The 22,320-nt window shown below is 53.7% G+C and overlaps 1 protein-coding gene across 1 annotated transcript in view; it reads left to right on the top strand.

The window, feature by feature from the left end:
• The window catches only part of WHRN (whirlin), a 41,880-nt gene extending 20,243 nt beyond the window's left edge, over window positions 1–21,637 (top strand). The window contains exons 4-13 of the mRNA XM_009282265.1: window positions 7,139–7,341; window positions 7,731–7,767; window positions 9,093–9,305; window positions 9,641–9,853; window positions 11,736–11,768; window positions 16,942–17,013; window positions 17,420–18,017; window positions 19,738–19,916; window positions 20,590–20,712; window positions 21,455–21,637. Coding sequence (XP_009280540.1) covers window positions 7,139–7,341; window positions 7,731–7,767; window positions 9,093–9,305; window positions 9,641–9,853; window positions 11,736–11,768; window positions 16,942–17,013; window positions 17,420–18,017; window positions 19,738–19,916; window positions 20,590–20,712; window positions 21,455–21,637 — 1,854 coding nt within the window. The remainder of the gene's footprint in view (window positions 1–7,138; window positions 7,342–7,730; window positions 7,768–9,092; window positions 9,306–9,640; window positions 9,854–11,735; window positions 11,769–16,941; window positions 17,014–17,419; window positions 18,018–19,737; window positions 19,917–20,589; window positions 20,713–21,454) is intronic.
• Window positions 21,638–22,320: the final 683 nt, after the last annotated feature.

Raw genomic sequence — 22,320 nt, 5'->3', positions numbered from 1 at the left:
ATTTGGAAGAAGTATGCTGTCACCCTGGCAACTCCAGAGAGACGCAGATCACTGTAACGTGCTGGGGCCTGGCCCGTGCCTACCGAGCCCTGTTCAGCACTATTCAGTGTTGAATAGTCTGTCACAACAGACCTTTACATCAGAAATAGCAGATTTCAGCTAGCTTTCGTTGGACAAACAACTCAGTACTGAGTTCCCAGCACAAAGGCTGGGGTAAGAAGAGGCTACCACGATCCATGTATATCCATATACAAAAGAAGGAGAGAAAAGGAGAGACTGTAGGTAGGAAGAGGTACATGATTTTACATCATCGGTGGCAGTCATGAAGCTGCCGTTTGAAAACTGGCTTGTATTTGGAGGTCTGCATGTAGACAAACATACTGAAAAAGAGAAGATAAAAAAAGAGCCTCGTGGCTGCCTCGGAGTCTGGGGAATAAGCTGTATAGTGAGAAATTCGATGAGGAGGTGAGTGGTTGTGGTGTGCAAGACGTAACCTTTCCACTGGAGGCAGTGTGGAGTGGTCCTTCAAACGATGTCACCTTCAGAGGGACAGATATTGTCGCTTAAATTGCTCCTCTTCTGGAAGGCTCCCAGAAACTTCCCCGCAGCAGTGCCAAAACCACTGCCTACCCCAAGAGACAATCTTCTCTCCTTGTATGCTTTCATTTCCAGTCTGTATCTGCTTTGTTCCCCATATTTGTATCGCAAGGTGTTTGGGGAAAAGAACGTGTTTTCAGACAGCGCTTGGCACCTGCTGTTCCCTTGCCTTGCTCCCAAATCTGTCTGTGATCCTTCCAACAGGCTGTGTTGACCTCACTGGACGTGGATCGTCTGCCCCGACCTGTTTCCCTCCTGGGGAAGCTGAGTACCTCCTTATTTTTCTGCGAGTCTTAATTTGGTCATTTCCAAATAGATTCATACTTTTTCCTGCCCATATTTTTAATTTCTTAAGGTCTGCTTTTGGTAATTATTTGTGCTAGAGAGAGACTCCTCCTACTTTAGTGGTATCTGCGAGTGTAATTTAACCTCTCTTCTAGCACATTAGTGGCATTAAATAAGACTAGTGCTAGTGCCAACCCATTTGGCATCTTATTAGCCCTGTTATTCCCAGCTCAATTTGGTGTCATTTAACATTAACTCATGTTTAAAATCTCTCACCTATTTTTCCGTCTGCGTGACTGAATTTCTCCCAGAGCCAATTTTGATTATTTTTAAGAGACTTTAGGTGCTCAGAACCTTTGTCTTAAGCCCATTAAGTTTCTCTTGACTGCACCTCCCTTTCCCATGTTATTTTCTCTGTCTCCAGAAAGAGAAGGAGCTAAGCCTGTCATCGAGGTGGCATTATTTCTGAATCCTGCTTCTTGTCTGCAGTCTGTCACCTTTTGCATGTTATGTTCAGCCCCTGCATTTTGGGGTAGATTTTTCCCTAGGAAATGAGAATAATCCCGTTTTCTGAAGTGGTCAGGCACTTGGCAGGTCCTGCTGTGTCCACCCACCATTAGCTGAGCACAACTGAAAAGTTGTTCCTGAAATATCCAGGGCAATAACTTTTCTGTGTTTTATTATAATTTTTTTGTGTCGTCTTATTACTTCTTTTATTCTGTGCTGGTTTGGAGCTGTGCATACAGCAAATAATTTGCCAGAGTCAACGTTTGTTTTAATAGATGGTTCTTTTGCATCTCTGCAGTCTTCTGTTACCTTCCCAGTTGTCCTTGACTTTGGGGAAAAAAAAAATAATTATTATCTGTGTTAATTAGCAAAAAATCCTTTCCAGCTCTAATAGGAGCCTATCATCAAGATAGGCTGATCTGCAGGCATTGGGGCTGTGCAACGATTCCCTTATCTGCCCTTCACCAGCAATTATTTTTGCAAGGTCTCTCTTTCCCCCTGCACAAGGTGCTCAAACTTATCTATTTTGTGGCTGGTGGTTGTCACCCAGTGTTAATATTCTGGCAGCACCAGATAGGGGTGGTCTTGTGCTGGGCACTGTGCTAACGGAGCACAAGAGACCAGAGCGCCATGAAGGACTTTGAATAAATGTTGAGGCAGTGATGAAGGACAGATACAGACAGATGAAATAGCATGTCCAGGGTCCCTCTGGTCTCCCTGATGCGTGAGGGCTTGCCAGATTCCTTTTGGTCCACTCTTGAAAGGAGAAACTAAAGAAAGGTTATTAAATCTGTATAACTGTCTTGAACAAAAACACATGAAAGTTTAATCCCTGATATGGAAAACTATTAAAGATTCATAATTGCAATAAAGCTATCTAAATGAATTTGGATTTTCATTGTTTCGGTGCTGCAGTGTGCCTGGTGCTCCTTATATTAGCAGCAAAATCCACTCCAGTGGATTGCCCCATGGATTAGAGAGACCTGAGAGATGATACTCATTGCACCTGAATGTGTGTTTCTCTTGGTGGTTTAGGCACTTGGCATAATTTTCCCTCCCTGTTATGTTGGCGGTCAGCAATTTTCTGATTGTTGGTTTAAAGCTGACAGAGCTCGAAGGGAACTTGAGATATTTTTGGAGTCTGATGGTTGGGAATATGGTCATTTGTGTCGTTTGCCTTCCCTTGGGCTCCCTCCCTCCCTTCCTTCCCTTTTCTTGGTCTCTGTGGATCAGCTCAGGTGTTGCTGGCTGCCTCTGGCTCTCTTTCTGCAGCTGGTGCACAGAGGTGAGGTTGGCTCCAGGCTGTCTTTCTTTCAAACCAGGGAAGTTTCACATCCCTAGCATATGATTTTGGGAACCGATCTGTGCTCCGCAGTCTGCTGGGGTGGGTGTGAGTATCCTACCCTGACACAGCTGTGCTCTGTACTCTCTCCCCTCCAGCCAGCAGGTACAAAGGGCCACCATCCCCCTGGTCGTGACCTGCCAAGTCTGACCTGTGCCCAGTGCTGTCTCTTGTCCTTCCACAGGGAAAGTCAGAGGAGGGAAAGGCCAGCCAAGAGCAGGTGGCTCTGTTTGCAGCACCTGCTGCTTTGAGCATCTTACTGGAGCCAAACCAAAAGGTGGTGCAGCAGGACCCGGCCTGTGCCAGCACCAGGGCCTTGCAGTGGCTGTTGAAGTGCATCTGTCATGTGCTCCCTCTTCCCTTTGAGCTGCAGGCTTGCATCAGCCCAGCTTGAAGGCGTTGGCTCCCTTCTTGGCTGACCACGGGACTGTGGCTTTCTCTCTTACCTACATCATCTTTTTTGCCTTATTAACTGTGCAGCTGCCCCGTTAACAGCGGTTAAGAAGACGGCAAGCAGAGGGCATCGGCTGACCCATGTGAGGACAAAACTCAGGGGCCCTGACAGTGGTGTTGGTGGGGACTGGGCTCTCCTGTGCTGCCACAGCCCTTGCTATTCACCAGCCCCTCTGTGTGTCACAGAGGAAGGAACTGTCCCCAGAAGAATGAGGCAAATCTGCTCAAGGTCACTGGACGGAGCTGAACGCAGAACTGAGCTCTGCTGCATCCAAGCTGTGTCTGGTGCTTTGCTCCAGCTCCTTTTCTCCTATTGATGCCACCCAGAGCATCCTTCCAGCCTCACCGAGCACCCTCTGTCCTTTCATCAGAGGGAAGGGTAAGCAGGAGCCCTTCTCTGGCTTCTCATTATTGCCCGCATTATTTTGTATAGCTCCATCAAGCTCCCCACACATTATCTCTTCTCTAAATTTGACAGGCTTAATCTTTTCGATCTGTCCTTTCACAGGCACCTTCATCTGCCGCTAATTATTTCTGTTTCCCTTCTCTAGAACTTTTCTCTCTGTGTCTCCTTGCTGGGCAGGCAGAGATGTACCCAGGGAATGCACTCACAGCAATGTCACGCGTTCACTTGGATATTGCCATTACACTAGTTTGAGCAATTCTTGATATGTTTCTTACCACGGTTTCCCATCACATGTTTTTGTTGCAGGCTTACTTGATCATTCTCAAATCACAGCTGCACACTGAGCAAAGTGGTCCATGAGCTGTTGGTTATAGTCTTTCGTCTATGTCTGCTCTGTTCATTCAAGAGTCATCAGTCACATCTTGGACAGTTGCAAAGTCCTGCCTGGTTCTTCAAAGCACCTTTACCAGCCCCTTCTGACACCTCTAGTCTGAACTAACCCAAATAGTCGAGTGTTGCTGGTAGATCTTATAGAATCATAGAATCATTTCGGTTGGAAAAGACTTTTAAGATAGAGTCTAACCGTTAACCTAGCACTGCCAAGTCCACCACTAATCCATGTCTCTAAGCGCCACAACTACACGTCTTTTAAATACCTCCAGGGATGGCGACTCAACCACTTCCCTGGGCAGCCTGTTCCAGTGCTTGACAACCCTTTCAGTGAAGAAACCTTTCCTAATATCCAATCTAAATCTTGACTCTCTCCTGGGCTCACTCTCACACTGCTGCTGCAGGCATCTTAGGATTTTCTTCCCCACCTTCGGGATGTTCAGTAACCCTCAGGTTCTTCCATTCCTTTGCATCTTTTTATTGCTTCTCAGGGAGATCCTGCGCCATCTCTCCCTCTGCATCTATTTTTGCAAGGCCAGAGGAGCACAAAGGTCTCCATGCATGACCCTCCATGGCCCTGCAGTGGGCAGGGAGGGAAGCTGCCGTGCCGCCTTGGCACGCAGAAACTCTGCCTCTGCAATCCCTTAAATAGCCTGAGCAAATACCTGTTTGTGCAAATGCCATACAGTGCATTTGGGGGATTTCTTCTGCCCTCCCCTGGAAAGCAGGCTGGAGTGAGTGAAATGCTCCTGGAGCTTTGTGCTGCTCTGAGGCCATGCCACTTCTCAGCTGTCATGGTGGCCAGCCACCAGTCCAAGACAGTCCTGGGGCTTCCTGCCACCCCACAGCAGCTGCCTGATCCTGTAACCATGTGGGGAGTCGGATGGGAGAGCTGAACCAGCTGAAAGCCAGCCCTGCAAGAAGCAGCCATGAATTTCAGTCAGATCCATTAACTGAGTGTTGTGGTTTAACCTCAGCTGGCAACTGAGTGCCACACAGCCGCTCGCTCGCTGCCCCCCAGCCCCGGTGGGATGGGGGAGAGACTTGGAAGAGTAAAAGTGAGAAAACTCATGGGTTGAGATAAGAACAGTTTAATAATTGAAATAAAATAAAGGAAAACAGTAATAATAATAATAATAATAATAAAAGAATATACAAAGCATCAGTTTCAGACAGCCCGAGGTGGGTCAGTGGCTCATGAGATAAGCACAGAGCCAGGGTCCTGCTGCCCCTATCACCTGTGACAGAGCCCTGCGAAGTCATGTTCACTCCTGCCACCCAGGGGCTCTCCACCAGCTTGCTTTTTTCCTTCTCTCTACTTGATTTCTCATAAAGATCACCTCTCAGGTGGTCTGAACAGTGTCCATCACAACACAGACCTCAAGACAGCCAGGGGTGTGATCAGGGGTCTCTTCTGGACCAAGCAGCAGGATTTCTCTCTGTCTTTTCTTCCCCATTCTTGTGCTCTCTCTGCCGAGGACGTCCTCATGGGGATGCCTGGAGAAGCCACAGCTGAGTTTTATCAGCACTGTGTCTGACACTGCAGCATGGCCACTCTGCCCTCGGTTCCCACCAGCCCTTCACTGGATGCACTAGTGGAAGGGAAACATTGTCCCAGGAAGAGAAAGTGAGAGCAGTGGATGCCTTGACAGGCGTCCTGTTAGCCCTGAAGCCTCAGTGGTTGTTGGACCGACCATCTGAATGCCACAGGCTACCAGAAATCGAGTGGGAGTGTGTGTGGGAGTGTGCAGGTTGCCCATATGTGTGTCAGTCCTACTGCTACAGCCGCCTTCTATCTCAACTGGCAATGCTGTGTCTGGAGAGTAGCTGATGCAAGCCCTGGCCCTATGCTCTTGTGAACTTAAGCATGGCTGTAGCATAAAACAGAGGTGATGTCCAAGTGCAGGGGCTGTACTGCGATTTCTGGATCAGCTGCTGCCTCCTCGGACCAGCAGCTGGCTTCCCCTCCCTGCCGGAGCAGTCGCTGGATCACTCGTGCTTTACGCTCAGCTGAGCTTTGCTGGTGGTAGTCCCGATGTCCGCTATTTCACCCCAGCAAAGTTCAGGGTAGCACTAGTGGAAGCTTGGGTGACAGCAGGGTCACAGCCCACCACATAGACTTGGCAGTGGTTAATCATGGCTTCTTACTGGAGTAAATGATTTTAAGAATCTGGAGAATTAATCCTGGTCCTCTGAGGCTTCCTTGATGCAGCGGCAGAATGAGAAGGACTGAGCTGAAAGGATCATATCAATTCTCCATTTTATTTTTTTAGCCTTAGAAATTCTTCTCGCTCCCTCTTTTCTCCTCTCCTCCTCCAAGATGGAGGCGAGTTATTTAAAGGGATGTCTCATTCTGCTTGCAGAAAATAAGACTGTGTTTTGACAGAGCTGAACAGAAGCCTATGGTTAAGCAAAGATATGAAAGAGCAGTTTCAAAGAGGTGGCTTATCAGAAACAGGGTGAATTGTGATATGGGAGTGAGGAGGAGTGGCACTGAATGCCTTAGAAGCAAAGAGAGGGGGGAGCTGGGATGAAGGGAGAAATACCAGATGAGTGCTGTGTCTTGAACATGGCCAGGCTGTCAGGGAAGCTCCTGATTACAGCAAAGGCCCTGGCCACAAAATGAAAGCTCTCGGGAGCAGCTGGGGAGGAAATAGGAGGAGAGGAGAGATGAAATACAGCTGTCTCAGATCCTACAGTTTACAGAGCGTTGGAAACCGTGGTGAGACACTTGAGTTGAACCCTCCCTGCTGCACACAGAGATCTGAGGTTTGAGGCTTCCGCAGACGGTTCCTGGCCTCCCAGATCAGTAGGAGGGATTGGGGCTGGAGGTCTTGATATTCTTTGCAGGTTGTTTCTAACCAAGCGGGTCTGCAAATCTAGTTAATCGAGGGGACTGGACAGATTGGTCTGACTTGGGATCCTAAACAGGCTCCTCCAGGCTTCACATCCTGGTCCATTGCTGGCTGTTGGCTTGATTGATCTCCAGCCACCGCCACTTGGCCCCTCTCCCTCGTCTTTCTTGGTGCCTCCAATTGCTGTGGTCCTAGTCTGGTGGTGGGGTAGACTGAGTAGCTCCTCCCTAGTGGGAGAAGGCGGCATATTCCTAACAGGAAAGCCCCCAGGCCTGCCAGGCTCACCCCATCCTGACTCCGCAGGTAGGAGACCAGATCCTGGAGGTGAATGGCAGGAGCTTCCTCAGCATCCCCCACGACGAGGCAGTGAAGCTGCTCAAGTCTTCCCGCCACCTCATCATGACAGTGAAAGACATCGGGAGGCTGCCCCACGCCTGCACCACTGTGGACGAGACCAGGTGGATAGCAAGCTCCCAGATCGGAGAGACCCTCGTCAACTCAGCAGGGTATGTGCTTGGTACACCCCATGCAAGCGTGCTGTGTAGGGCTGCCAACCCAGAGCTCCCGCAGGGTACGTACAGTCACCCAGGATGGGTGTGGAGCGGCAGCGTGTGAAATGGTGGCAGCCTGATGCACTGCGATGTGCATCGGCAACCTGTCTATGGGAGCACCCCCGGCGCTTAGGTGTGTGGCCCCCATACCTGGTGCGCTTAGAAGACAGCATCTCTGTCTTAGAAGACAACATGCTGCTGCCCCTTCCCTGTTCTCTCAGGCCAGAAGCTTTTAGCTTACAGGCAGAGAGAGGAGAGTACATAACAGATCTCATGCCAGGCCTCAGGTGATGAGTGATGGGCACATGGTGCTTAGTGCTAACTGATCTTCTCCCTCCTTGCAGGGCAGTGGGCAATCATGCTGCGGAGGCGACAGCCAGGGTAAGAAATATCAGGCATTCCTGATGCCTTGTGAAAAAATCACCATCGTTGTCTCCTGTTTTCCATGGGAGGGGGGGCTTTGTGCTCCTGATTATAAAAGGGACGTTAGTTTTATGAGGACTGGTGGGTTTTAACTGGCTCTAGCCTTTCTCCTGCCCATCTCGCTTTGCCAGCTGTGTTTCTACAAATAGTGCTGCTGGTGGGTCAGTTCTGCAGCACATCTGGTGCCTCCTAGCCTGGGAACGATCACGTCAATGGGCAAGGGGCAGTGATCACACACGGACAAGGACCATGGGGACCCCCTCCACCCTGCAGAGGTGACCGTGAGGCCTTCCACATGGTGGCTGTCTCTGGGCCCTGACAGCTCCTGGGATCTTTCCCACCCTGAAGCAGAGCTGAGCCAGCCCTCTCCAGCACACCAGTCGGTGGCAGGGCTGCAGCAGCGGCAGGGCCTTACCCAGTGCTGTGACTGCATCTTCTCCAAACACCTCTTCGCAAAGCACATTTCTTTTAAATGGAAATGAAGCAGCAAGGTTTCACAGGTGGCTCTCACTGATAACAGCTTTGTGCTGTTTGCTGGCAAAACGTGCTCCCCAGCCTCAATGCCTTTCAGCGTTCCCTGGGATAGTCGGGGTCTTGTCTGGCTCCATATCCCTACGCTGACTGTGCCAACACTGCCAGGGAGGGGAACAGCAAGGACCTCCTCTCAGAAATCCCTCTCAAAGAAAAAAGCCTTTCATCTGCAGCCAGATACGTCTCTCCCTGGGACTCCTTTGGTTGCCAGTGGCTCTTTCTTCACCAGGGTCTGCTTCGAGCTTGCAGCGGGGGCAGATATGCCTTTCACACAAGATGGGAAGCTTGCCTCTCTCTCGTAGCCCCAATCCCCCCAGCTCTGCCAGGAAGGAATACAGCCTGCTATTAAATCAACAGCTGGTCAAGGGACAGCGTCCGTGCTTGCTGAACAGAGCTGGGAAGCTGGTTTGTTTATTCAACTGGTGTTGCATAAACTCATGGCTCTGGAGTTACTCAGACAAGTAGTTGACACTGAGTAGCCATGCTGGTGAATCCTTGGGGGTACCTGCCTCCAGCCATTCTTGGCATCCCCCTTCCAGTCCCGCTTTCCAGCTTTGCCACAGGTAGTTGGGTGAGAGCACTGGTCTGAAACGCAGGCAGCTTGGGCTGGCAGGCAGAGCCCAGAGCAAGGGGGCAGTTCTCGGTCCTGCCTATGCTGCCCAGCTGTCTCAGCAGAGGGACAGCTGCCCTCCTTTCAGCAGCTGATTCCTTGGCATGCCAGGCCAAAGCCTATCTCCTTTCTTCTTCTGCAGCCTGTGTTTTACCGGGGCCTGGCTGGCTCCCAGGTAATGCTGAGCAGCATGGTGAACCAGACCCGAGTCATGCTGGAAGAACAGGCACGGCACCTGCTGAATGAACAGGAGCGGGCGACCATGGGGTACTACCTTGATGAGTATAAGGAAGGCAACATCTCCGTGGATGCTCTGGTCATGGCGCTCTTCGAGCTTCTCAACACACATGCTAAGGTGAGGCCCACACCAAGGTCAGGGACAGTTTCTTCTACCCCGTGGACTGAGCGGAGCCATTGTCACAGTGTGGCTCAGTGCTTCCAAGGTTATCTGCTCAGGATCAGGGGTGAGGGTATGAAAGCAAAATCTAGATATAGGACATTATGAGGGATACAGGCTGGTGTTCAGTGGCAGAGGAGCTTCTGGTAAAGTTTAGGACCAAACCTCCTCGTGCGTTACCTGCCAGTACATCTCATTACCACTGTTGAACAGTGTGGGAGGATGGGTCTTCACCTACCCAGGAATATGGTCATGCTCCAACCTCTCTTTGGTTGTCTGTCTGCCTGGCCCAGTTCTCACTGCTTTCAGAGGTGCGGGGTGTGATCTCCCCGCAAGACCTCGACCGCTTTGACAACCTGGTGCTGAAGAGAGAGATTGAGTCCATGAAGGCTCGACAGCCCCTGGGGCCCAGCATTGGCACCGACTCCTACTCTATGATGTCCTACAGCGACACCGTCTCTTCCTCCAGCAGCCACTTCACTGCCACAACTGTCAGCTCAGCCCGGGTAAGTCCCTCCTGGCTGTTCCTTTTTCTTTCAACACCTGCTCCTGGCAGCCCTATGAAAAACTCACTTCCCTGGACTTCCCTGGAGTGCTATAAAGGCATTTCACCCCACAGGAAACCCTGTTCAGTCTGCTTCCCCGGTGGATTCCCCCAAAGCTCTTTTTTTCTTCCTTGTGGACTGGGTGCAACAACATGATTTGTAGGTGCAATAAGGTGATGCTGTGACACGTGCTTGGTATCTCTGTGCCCCTGAGACTGAGATGCCGCTATCGTCTGCATGGGGGCTGAGCCTGCTGCTAAGTGTCACTTTGTCCCCAGCGAGGGAGGAGGTCTGCTTCCCTTCCAGGACCTCCGCTGTGCAATGCAAGCTGCATACACACAGAAGTTTCAGCGACTTGTCGCTGCCACACCATGCCTGCCGCTATTCACCAGTTCTGGCTGTCGCTTTTAAATCACCTCCTTAAAGACGCTGACTGTCCGCTCCCCATCCCAGCAGGGACCGCAGCGGCCAGGCCAGCTGCATCCTGTCCCGGCCCCTGCCCACTCTCCAGCATTAAGCAGCAGCGCTCCCACGTCTCTCTGCCAGGCCTTCATTGCACGCACTGTCTAATTAAGTTATCGTAATCACCTCAGAGCGTGCAGGCACACAGCCCCGAAATTAATTTCCTAGCCATAAAATGCCTTTCATCTTAAATGCATTAGCAACCTTGGAAATTAAAACCTTCATGAAAAGAACGGATGACAATGGGCTTTCTGCTAGTTCAACAGCAAGCAAACCAGCCCACGGCCGGGGCGAGTGGGATTGTGCTGTGGAGGGTGCAGGCAACACAGCCGGCAGGGGAGAGAGGCAGGGGGGGCTTTCCTGGGGCTGTGCCTGCTTATGCAGTTTGGTCCTGCTTATGCAGTTTGGTCCAGCCTCCCAAGAGGCCTCGGAGAGTTTCAGCGCATCAGAGCTGTGCTTTTGTCCCCTTGACTTCACAAATACCTGTAGGAAAGCCGTCTGCTCTGTTCAGGAGGGATTACAGTGAGATCCTTTCTGGATCAGGATAAACAAAGCGAGTTTTGTGCTGCTCTCCGAGGGCCTGCTGGGAAAATCTTTCTGAAGTATCAGAGGGCTAACACAGGTCTGCCAGGACTTGTGCGCTGTGCATGACACTCTGTTCCCATGCTATCCCCGTGCCTGGGGCTGTACCACTTGCCTTGGGCGTGCCGTGCTCTCCCTCCTGCTCTGTGACACCACGTGCCAAGCGTGGCTGCTTGGCCTGGTGCGTGAGCGATGGCCCAGCCCCACCTGGCACACGGGCCTGGAGGTCGGTGAGGGAGACTGGGGTGCTGTTCTGGCATAGAGAAGAGAGCGGGCACCGTCTGGTGGGCCTTGTTTTAAGAGCTCCCTTCAAGAACCTGTGTCCCTCGGTCACACTGCAGGTCCTCCCTGGCAGTGTGGCACCTCTTTCCATGGGTGTGAGAACATAGACCCCTCTGTGCTCTGCCTCGGGTGGTGGGAACACTGACACTTGAGATGTTTACCACCACTGCTTGCTAAAATAGCTGCCAAGCAAAGAACACCAGCTCATGGTGGATGGGTGCTTATCTCAGCTAGCAGGAGAGAGAGAAGAGCGGCAGAGCTCCCAAACTGTTTCCTCTGCCCTGCTCTACCCTAAGCCCCTGCTGCTGTTGCCCTCCCCCGCACCTCTCGCAGGAGGGGCTCATTTCAGCCTTCACATTCAGCGCTGGATGTGGATTCTGCAGGGTGGGTTTTGGGGGAGGAGGGATGCATCGTGCCGGGATTTGCTTGTCTCACTCATTTGTTCTGCATCCTCCCTGACGTTATGTTTTCGCTTTTATGCTTGTTTTAATCTGCTTTTCCCCTCGCACGTCCCCAGGAGCGGCTCTTGTGGCTAATAGACCTGATGGAGGTAGGGGCTGTCAGCGAGACGGGGAGTTCGAGTACCGTGGTTGCCATAGTCGACGGGTTGAGAGTGCGTGCGAATGTGCATCGGGTGGGAGGCGGGGTACAGGCTGTCCAGGGGCCAGCATGCGACTCAGCCACGTGAACAGCCGCCTCGTTTCACCCCTCTGCCTTTTCTTCCTGTGGCTCTGCTGAGCCATTCCAGAGTCCCTTTCCCCAGCTCGGCAGCATGGCTGCAGGCCTTGGTGCTGCAGTGCAGACAGGTCTCAGCCTTGAACCAAACCCAGCTGGTACCACTGTCCTGCTTGCACTAAAGCCCTGAGTGCCACTGACAGCTCAGGGCTGGGGTTTTAGAAGGACCGGCAGCGTTGATGCCTGATGGACCCCAGACTGCCCTTCTTGCCTTGCTGCCTGCTCTACCTGCTGCTGTGCTGTCTTGCTGTATGGGCACCCTGGCTAAATACCAGTAGGCTGGTCGCATTCCATCACGCATCCTCAGGGATGGGGGAGAATTTTCCTTATGGGCCTTGGGTCTGCAAAAATCTGTGCTCCAGTGCAGGAGGGGTCAGTGTACTCACATTGTGCATGTTCAGCCGTGGAGAAATCCTCACACAGACTTCAGAGAGGCTAGACATGGATGTGGGGAGAGCCTCGGAAATCCCTCTGTCACAACAGAGCTCTTGGTTGGGAGGAGGCTGAGAAGAGCTGCAGGCTTGTGCCCTGCAGCGCAGCTCCGTGATGCGGAGTGCATTCCCTCCTTCTCTGGGAGGAAATCACAGGGGTCAGCGGGTTGAGCACACACAGCGAGTGGTGGAGCTGAGAGCTACTAGTACTGCATTGGGAGAGGAGACCTCTGGTAGCTGTGAACCTAGCCAAAAAGCCACACCCCTCCGGGAATGGTACTTGTCTAGAAGAGCACAGCTGTAGTGTTCCCAGATTGAGTCTGTTGCAGGCACCCTGAACCGTGGGACACAGATTTCTTTGGCTTCATGACCAAAGGCAGTGACACTAGTCCAGACCCCCTGTCCCATCAGCTCTCCATGGGTTGGTGGGTGAACTTACACCAAAAATAGCCAGTTTGAGGCTGATCAGGACCTGCCATGCGAAAAGTGATTGTGTTATGGGATGCTTGAAGGATACTCGGAAATGAGACAAAGCCATGTTTGATGGTGCCGCTCACGGATGATGTGTGTCTGCCTACCTAAGTGTCACCATCACCTCTTGTAAATCTTGGATCTCAAGATGAATCCTGCAAAGCAGAGGTTAATTGTAGACTGCAATAATCAGGTGCAACTTGTCTGATCAGAGCAGTATGAATTTCTAACTGCTTACAAGCACGGCAGTCTAGCATGTCCTTTGTCCCTGCCTCCTGCCCCAGCCCTCATTGTTAGGATTAAGGAATTGAAATCGCTGTTGATTTCATTTTTCTTCTCCGCTGCCTCCTAGCAAAGACACTGCCATCCAAAGGTGCCTTCTCCTCCCAGGGCCTGATTCCACAGGCGCTGACTTGCTCCCAGCTCCCTGAAGCTGCAGGATTGGGTCCAGTGCAGTAACCCAGTTGAGTTGCTAGCCCCTGTCTGTCTTTGGTCTCCGTTTCACAAGAAGTATAAGTAAGGAGAGGACGGCACTGAGCTGTTCCTCTTTCTGGAAAGTGAATCTCAAGCACAAGAGCCCACAGCCTCTTTGGCAGCTGGCAGATGATCTCTCTGTCCCCAGAGGGAGAGCAGAACGAGAGCAGAGAAACGGGGGACATCTTCCTCACCTATGTCCACCGTCACAAAGCTGCTCCAGCTCCCAGCTGTCCTCTGACCCCCTCCAGGACAGACACAGACATCCCATGTGGAGGGTTCCCGTGTGCTTGGCACGATCCTCTCGGGCAGTGAGGATGGAGACAGGGTGAAGCCACCGCGTGGGTGTCACTGTGTCACCCTCAGAGCCCTGGAAGTCAGAGAGGTCTGTGCTCAGGCTGGGGCAGAGCCAGGGGCTCTGGGGCTCCTCCAGCCCTGTGGATGCATTCTGGGGTGGGAGAAGGAAGGGGAGAGAGGAGGAAAGCTGGGCTTATTCTCAGACTGGTGCAGTTGTTCAAAATTTAAACCCTGCGGGAGTCAGGCTGAGTAGCTCTGCAAAGCTCTTGTTAGCAGTAACTGGAAAATCAGGGACTCATTTGGAGCTGTGAGGTTAATTAAAGGTTGGGTTGTATTCCCCAGGGAGGTGGCAGTTTCTCCACCACTTAATCTGTGACTGGAAACTGGCTGCCTGTCTGAAAGATGCTCTCCAGCTCCATTGCTCCTGCTGTGGACTCTGCACAAGATAGGAAAGGACAAAAATCTCCCAGCTGCACCTTGCAGAGGGGCTGGAAGGGCCTCGCCTGGCCTCCAATTTCTATAAGTAACTAGAAAATAGATGGGGTAAAGGAGCAGAGAGTCGGTAGGAGGGAGCAGCCTCCTCAATAAATACTCATTTTTCAGAGCAGTGGCACGTGGCTTCGATGGGTCTTTCAAGGGAAATCCAGGAAAGCACAGTCTTAAAATAGCCAATTCCTGAAAGCAAATGTGCTCAGCTTAAAAGCCATTACATTTTATAGCCCAGAGCAATTTCTATTTAACAGCTTTTGCCCCCAGAGTACTAAGCTTGGGGAAGGGCAAATCTCCTTGCACACTTCAGCAGAAAAAAGTGCCCTGAAGACGCTGAGCAGTATTAGTGTCCCCGTCTGTTCAGGGCGAGCAGAGCCGGGACAGTGGGATTAGGGCCGTCGTGCTGGGCTGGCAGGGAGGGTGCTGGGTGCAGCTGGCTGTGCCCACCCTCCGTTTACCAGGAGGATTCAAGTCTCGGTGCAGACTGGTCTTAGCTGTGAGGCCGGGGCTGGGACAGGGCACGTGGTGCGCTATGGGATGGGCTTGATGTCGCGGTGGTGGGCACAGAGTTCAGTGGCAGGACTGGGGGAGATGGCACTGGCAGATTTTAGGGGGCCGTCGGGCAGACTCTTCTCTTTTTAGTAGCGATGTAACTATGACTATTTGACAGCAGGCTGCTCCCAGTCATACCGCAGGGGTCTGGTCCTCACACATTTGCCAAGAGCTCAGTGAACTCTTAGAGACGGGTTTGAAGCTGGCAGAGGCATGGCTGGAGAGGGAAGAGTTAGGGACACAGCTGAGATCCTCCCAAACATGGCCAGGCTGGTGCTGAAATGCCACCATCTCTGCCTTGGCTCCTTTCCTTGTGCACGCAGCCATTTGGCTGGATTAAAGGCTCTGGGCAGCATCTGGAGGTGGGCTGGTGCGGGGGGAGGGTGGTACTTGGGCAGCTTTCTGCAGAACAGCTTTCTCGTTAGAGGAAACGATGGCAAAAGGAGGGAGCTCTGCAGCAAGCACACTGGTGCAGTTTGGTGCAGTTTATTCAGCGCTGCGTTTTGTCTGGCCAAGCATCTCTGCTCCTTGACGTCACGCAGGGACGTGATGGCACTTGAGCTTTTGAAACTCATTGGCACTTCAGTCAAATCTGAAGTCCTGTTGCTAATGCGTGCACAGCCCAGAGCAGTTCGTGATCATTTTAATTAATATGAAGGCAGGTCGCTTTTGAGATAGCTGTACCTACCTCTTCCTCCATCCTCAGACGCATGGTATCGCCCCGTCCTTCGTGCCAGCGCTTGGATTTGCACAGTCTTGTGGCGCGTCAGGTCTGGCTGAAGCCTGATCTTTCTGTTGCTGCTGCCATGCGTTTTCAGCCAAATCTGTCTTCTGCCCTGGCTTGGCCGCACGGTCAGTAACCCAAGAAGGGGTAGAAGATGTTTCTCTTTCAAAAACCACCTGCCTTTACGTTGGATTAATTGATGATGAAATCAACCTTCATCAGAGGAAGGAGTGGTTTCCCAAGCGAATACTTTCCCTGTCACTCTCTGAACAAGCCATTTCTTTTAGTTCTCATTCTCCAGTGTTCCTTCTGAAGCCACAGAGATAAAAGCACTTTCCATCAATGTTTTTGCTGCTTCTCTAATGCTCTTAATTGTCTCCCGTGTCTATTTTGGGATGCTAACATCTTACAGGCACAGCAGCAGCCTCCAGCAGATGGGGGCAATGCAGATGCACCAGCATTTCAACTAATCAGTTGTTTACCCTGCAATAAATAACACACAGTTAAACACAAACTGCACCCTGCCCATTCCAGCACAAATGAACAAACATCCCTGTGAACGTGACAGAAACGAAGTACACCCTGTCTGAGCAGCAGCAGCACCTCTCCAGATCAGGAGTTACTGTGGGAGGGTGGTGCCAAGTCTTGGTTTGCTCTTACAGGGCCTTGCAGGGGAACCAGGCGGGGCTGGGGCTGTGCACCACCGGCAGAGCATCCCCCAGGAGAGTACCTGGTGCCTGCCTGGAGCAAAGCCAGCAGCAGAGCCATGGCTCTGGGCTAGACTCAGGACCAGCTGGCTTCAGGCCCGTCCAGTGCCAGGCATGGCTTGCCAGGGCAGAGCTGCGCACCCAGCCTCTGCTGCATGCCCCCAGTTCTGCCATCCCTGCTGTTACTTAGCCAGGGTGCCTGTTTGCTCTGCTTGACTGTATCTACGTCCTCTCCTTGGGTCCATCCTGACTGACAGCTGCCCCTGCGCAGACAGACTGACGGATTCCCGAAGCCCTGCTTGATTTCTGGGGCTGTGATGTGTTCAGAGCTGAGTTGTGACATTTTTCTAATGACATTTTGACTCATAAAGGGAAGGCAGTGGCAGCAGCTTCTATTTGCGTCTGAGACCAACTGCTCTGGTTTGCAAGGGAGGGAAGTTTTAAACTTTTTCATTGCCCTTCTCCCGGGAAAGATCCTGGTATTGAACCTGTGGCCCTCAGAGCTGGTTCCTCCCCTCCCTCCAAATTAAACACGAGGAGCTGAGATTTGAGTTTTCCTCTGCTACAGAGGAAATTGCCCTGGTAGGTCAGGTTCACAGCATGCTTTGAGCACGCTTCTTAGCTTGGGAGAGTCGGTTTCCCAACCAAGTTGCTTTGCTCGCATGTGTGAGTCTCTAGGGAACCTCCCAGGAAACCAAAACCTTTGGGTGAAAGACTGGCCTTGCGTGGCGGGGGGTTGGGCAATGCCCTGCATCGCTCTGCATGTTCCCTATCATGTTGGCACTGTGGTGATTGCTCCTTGCTGCTGTGACCTGTTTTTCTCTTCCTTCTTTGCTCTATCAGAACACGTCAGAATTGGAGGGAGGTGGAGGTGGCCACCAAAGTAGCATCAACACCCTGCCAGACATCTCCTTGGTAAGACACTGCACCGTGCTGCTACGCCTTGGATGGGAGCTGGAGGCAAATTGATGATACCGAGTTTTGCCTCAGCTTCTGTAGCTCTTCGCTACATCACCTGCCCATGGATGTCACTGCAGTCACTGAAGCAAATTAATCAGACCGGTTAGGAAGAAGGATTCTGGCTGTCTGAATAAGAGTAGCGTCTGTGCGAACCAAAGCAAAAGTTGGGTAGTTTGTCCTCTAATCGTCCTCATTTGTGAGTCGTGTTCTTAATGCCAGTAAGGTCAGAAAGGCATTTCTATGAAAATCAGCTCGCTTTGCCATGGTCACTGTGAGAAGGCAGATGCAGGTGACGCTGGGCCTGGGGAAGTTCTCACAGCTGAGCATGGTGTCCTAAAGGCTTCTGTTCTTGGTTTGGCAGGATGATCTCTCCTCCTTCCCAGATGAACCACCCAACTTCAAGCCTCCACCTCCTCCTTCAGCCCCTCAGATGCTGGACTCCTCTGCTGCCCAGCACAGGAACCCAGGGAAGGACAAGCCCAAGCGCCCTTCCTCCGAGTCCTCTCAGTCAGGCCTCTTCTTTGTGGCTCCCCGAAACCCCACGCCCTCTCCTAGCCACCCCGAGAAGGACACAGTCAGCATGACCTCCACTGCTACCACGTCCACCGAGGAGTCTGCCCCGAGCGCTATCTATGCTACCATTTCCCCAGCCCTGCACAGCTCCAGGAGGCAAATGGATGCCCAGCTCTCCTTGGTCAGCCAGCACCCCATCGGTCCCTTCCCAAGGGTCCAGTCCCCGACAAGGCTGAAGAGCCCACCCCCGGAGGGTCCCGCAGCCGGTGGGCTTCAAAGCCCCCCTTCCCTGTCCCCTCCTCCTCCCCCACCCCACCCGGCACCCCCTCCACCGGACAAGGGCAGCCCGCAGGCCGTGGCCAACCAGCATTTCATCATGGTGGAGGTGCACCAACCCAACAGCGAGCCCGACGTCAATGAAGTGAGGCCCTTGCCCCAGGCCAGAGGTGGGTGTCACGTTATCAGCCGTGGGGTGAAAAAACCCTCTCTGGGGTGTTCCTCGAGAGAAGCAGGAGAAGAGATAGATCTCAAGGGCAGGAACTGGACGAGTTGGAAGAGGGAGACCTGCATCAGGCTGCAGGTCCCTGCCTGAGCGGCAGGCTTGGTTGCAGGGCTTCCCCCTTCCTGGCGGGGATGTGGGCTGGCAGCGCCTGCCAGGGAGGGGCCGCAAGGGCAAACGCCGTGATTTCGGTTCAAACTCCAGGTCAACAGGGTAGGGTAAAAGCCACAGAGCCTGGATCGGTGTGGCAACGTTTGGTAGCCGTGTGTTGGTTTGCCTTTTTCCCCGAGATGAATTTTCAATTGCAGAAAACAGCTTGACAGCATCACGGCAAAAAAAAAGTGAAAATCCAGGAAAATGCATAAAGCCCTCCACAGCGTTATCAGCAGTAGTGGTGTTAATCTCTGAGACAAAGCCCTCAGCCCTGGGTTTTGGCAACGCCGGAAAACCTGCGAGGCCCAGGGCCAGGGCAGCCAGCTCCCCGTTGGCATTCAGCACGCTCTTCAAAGCCTCCCTGGGCTTCCAGCGCAATTCAGGCTGACCTTTACTTAAAGACCAAGCTCTGTTAGGCAGTTGATTACAACTTCTCTCTTGTGTGGGCTTTGCTGCGTTAGCTCGTAAAACCTGCTTCCAGTGGAGTTTCAAAAGAAAAAAAGAAGCAATTCTGGGATTTTCCCATTAACTCCAGATTTTGGAAAAAAAAAGTCTAATTATGCCTACACTGAGCTTGGGAGTCGGATTTATCCTGAGCATATCCTGGGAAAAAGAAGTGGAAGCGAGGGAGGAGCGTGCCGGGCTCCGCAGGTCCCTCGGCAAATGGCTCTGGTCCAGCGGGGGTGGGAGGGGTGGTCCTGGAGCCCTGAGGGTGCCCAGGAGGGTGGGCTCTGCTTTCGGCTGAGACCCGTTGGGGCTGGGGGTACCCACAGCATCCCCGAGCCCCTGTGAGCCCCCCTCGAAATGCCCTGTTCGCGTCCAGGCTCCGTGGGACCCGATGCGAGTGGCATTGTCGCCCTCCTGTGGCACCGTCCTTCCACTGCGATTAGTTCATTAATCGCAGGGTAATGGGTGAGGGGCGGGAGTGCCTGCCTCTGACACTGGATGGGGGCCGGATCCTGCCCGAGGGGTGTCGGCGGTGTGACCCCAACTCCTCCAAGTCCCAGAGCCGATTTCCCGGACCTTCAGCCCTCTCTGCAGGTGCTGTCGTACCGTTGTTCCTGACGCTCATTTCTGGAGGCAGAGTCTCTCGGTCTGCACTCGGAGTCTTCATCCTCGAAGCGGAGAAAACTCCTACCTGGCAGCTCCTCTTTGCTCGGGTCTGTCCCCGTCTCCTCCCAGACCCTGGTGTTGAGCATGGGCTGGCTCAAACTGGCCTCCAGCAGGATCCCTGAGCTCATCGCCCTCTTCCTCCATCCCAGTTCAGGATCTGGGTTGGATCCTGGACCTGGGTTTGAGGCTACTTGTTCCTTGATGCTCCCTGTGCACAGCTCTGCTCTTCGGGACGGGTCCGCTTGGGAACCCCGCTCCGAAGTCCAGGTCTAAATCCCCAGGGAAGCTGCCCAGCCCTGGGAGCGGGTGAGATGTCCTCCCCCTGGTACGTGGCCCTGTGGGTGCTCGGCTGGCCGCAGAGCCGCGCTGCCCAACCTCTAACAGCCCTCGTCTCTCCCCAGCCTCCACGCTCTCCCAGCTGTCGGACAGCGGGCAGACCCTCAGCGAGGACAGTGGGGTGGACATCGGGGAGGTCGAGATGAGCGGCAAGGACAAGAGCCGGCAGCTGGTCCCTGGGAAAAGCCGAAGCCTCAAGGAGGCCGCGAGGAGCGAGGGGGCGGCAGAAGGGGCCTCCAAGCCGGTGAGGCTGGGTGCCCGGGGACCTCGGGGCGCTGCCATTTGGAGGTGGGCACCTGGGGCTGCCAAGGGGCAGTGCTGCTCCCCGCTGCCTCAGTTCTGCTCCCTCTGCCTGCAGGCAGCAACCCCTCTTTTGTGCTTTGATGGGTTCGTTATCCTCTTGTCTAATGAGCTGAGTCAGCTCACCGGTGGGCTGAGCTGTGGGGAAGGGAGGCAGGAGCGGCTGAGAGGGGCACTGTAGGGCTGATTCGCTCTGTCTTGGGTAAATCCCGACCCTCCCAGCTCCAGCAAGCAGCTACTTGGGACATGGCAGAGTTCCTGGCTCTGAGGGGACATCTGCAGGGCAGTGTCCCATGAGTGAAGTCACGGGTCACCCGGAAGGGAAGGTGGCATCAGGTATCAGAAGTAAATTGGAGGGTTTCTGATGGTGGCAAGGTTGAGGGGCGTAGGCAGGCGGCCGGAGAGCTGCTCTGCTCCTCCCCAAGCCCTTCCAGACCTGCACACGGTTGGGATCTTGGATGTCAGGAGTCAGAGAGCAACTACAGGCAGCGTGTCTGTCCCTTTCCCACGGAAGCCTGCCGTGGGTGAACCTGCCTCCCGTGGGACCCCGGCCAAGGGAGCGTGGCAGGCAGATGGTGCCTGGCCTCCCTCGGCAGCGCTGCCGTCTCTCCCTGCAGCCAGGGCTCCTGGAGCCCACATCGTGTCTGATCCGAGTGTCCAAGAGCGCACCGACCTTGGGGATCGCCATCGAGGGTGGAGCAAACACTCGGCAGCCACTGCCCCGCATCGTCACCATCCAGGTAGGGCAGGCTGAGAATGGGAAGAACTCAATGCACATCCCGTCCCTCTCCTCCCTGGACATCAGGAAAGCCCCTCAGCCACAGCCCAAGTGCAGCGGCAGCCCTGCCCCCGGGGGGGTTTTGGAGGTGTGCTTCCCCCCTCCGATAGCCCTGCATCTCCCCAGACATCAGAGGCATCATTCTGCTGCAGGGGGGTTGCTGAGGATTGCATTCGTGGCCGTGGATGATCCCATACCATAAAGCACGTCCTGGGAGCCAAGAATTTGCTGCAGACATTTTCGGAGGGGGTCTGGGCAGCGCTGAGAGCTTGGCTGGTGTCTCCAGATGTCTGGAAACTCCCTTTTTTCTGCTCGGATAGAGGATTGGGGAGGGGGAATGGTGGATGATAGCTGGGGAACTGAGCCCTTGGGAGCTCTCCCCGCACCGTTTCCTCTGCTGTTTACTTGGGGCAAAATTCAAGTTATTTACAGCAGAAGAAAAGCAGAGCTGGCTGTGCCTTGGTTATTCTTGGCCATCCCAGCTGGCGCTGCGCTCCGGGAGCAAGCAGGAGGGAAGCCAAATTCATCCCCCCTTTCTGAAATGTTTCATTTCCATCATGTTCACCCTGACCCAGCAAGCGCCAGGTCAGGGTGAACATGATGAAAATGCAGTATTTCCCGTTTTCCCAAAACCCCCTGTGTTTCATCCCTGGGTTGAGGCAGGGGGTTGGTGGGAGCATGAGCTGACCACCTCTCTCCCGCAGCGCGGAGGCTCGGCGCACAACTGCGGGAAGCTGAAGGTGGGCCACGTCATTTTGGAAGTGAACGGCACGGGGCTCTGGGGCAAAGAACATCGGGAAGCCGCCCGTATCATCGCTGAAGCCTTTAAGCTGAAGGAAAAGGACTACATTGATTTCTTGGTCACAGAATTCAACGTCGCCCTTTAGGAAACCCGAATGGGTTTGGGGAGAGCGGCTTGGGGCAGGGAGCACCCAAACGAGGATGGAAGGCAGCGCCGAGGTGTGAAAGCAGCATCGCACCGCGCAGTGCCCTCGCCCGCTGCGCCGCCCTGCACATACAGACACCCCCAGCTCGTCCCCAAATGTCCCCCCCCACCCACCACAGACTCTCACTGCCTGGGTAGGGCAGGCTGAGAACGGGCAGAAATCAGTGCACATCCCTTAAAGTCTTCTTCCCTGTCCACCCCTTCCGGAGGGGTGGGGGAGCTGCCCTTTGGGGACACCCTCTCCCCCCTCGGCCAGGCTGGGGAGCGGGGTGGGAGGACGGCGGAGGTCTGGGTGTCCCCGCTGTCATTTGAGTGCCACAAGCAGAGCAAGGTGGGCCCATAGCTCAGGCTGGAGGGTTTTTCGGGCGGTCGCTGCTCCCTCGGGTGCTCGCCCCAGTGCCCAGGCAGGTGGCACGGGCAACGGGTGGGGATGCAGGGAGAGCAACCAGAGGCCTTGTAAATTGCTGGCAACACCGTCGTATTTATATATACAGAGCTTGTGCTTTTAATTTTTCAATAAATCTATCAGGTTAGGAAAAGGCTGGGTTTGTGGGGGTTTCTTCGGGGCTGGGACAGGGGGGATAGGAAGGTAAGGGGCGGGGGTGCCTGCGGGGCACCCCAGCA

The sequence above is a fragment of the Aptenodytes forsteri genome, unplaced genomic scaffold (genome assembly GCF_000699145.1).
Source record: "Aptenodytes forsteri isolate BGI_AS27 unplaced genomic scaffold, ASM69914v1 Scaffold325, whole genome shotgun sequence".
NCBI classification, from domain to species: Eukaryota; Metazoa; Chordata; class Aves; order Sphenisciformes; family Spheniscidae; genus Aptenodytes; species Aptenodytes forsteri.
Note: the sequence above shows the minus strand (reverse complement) of the source record. Positions and strands in the feature narration are given on the sequence as shown.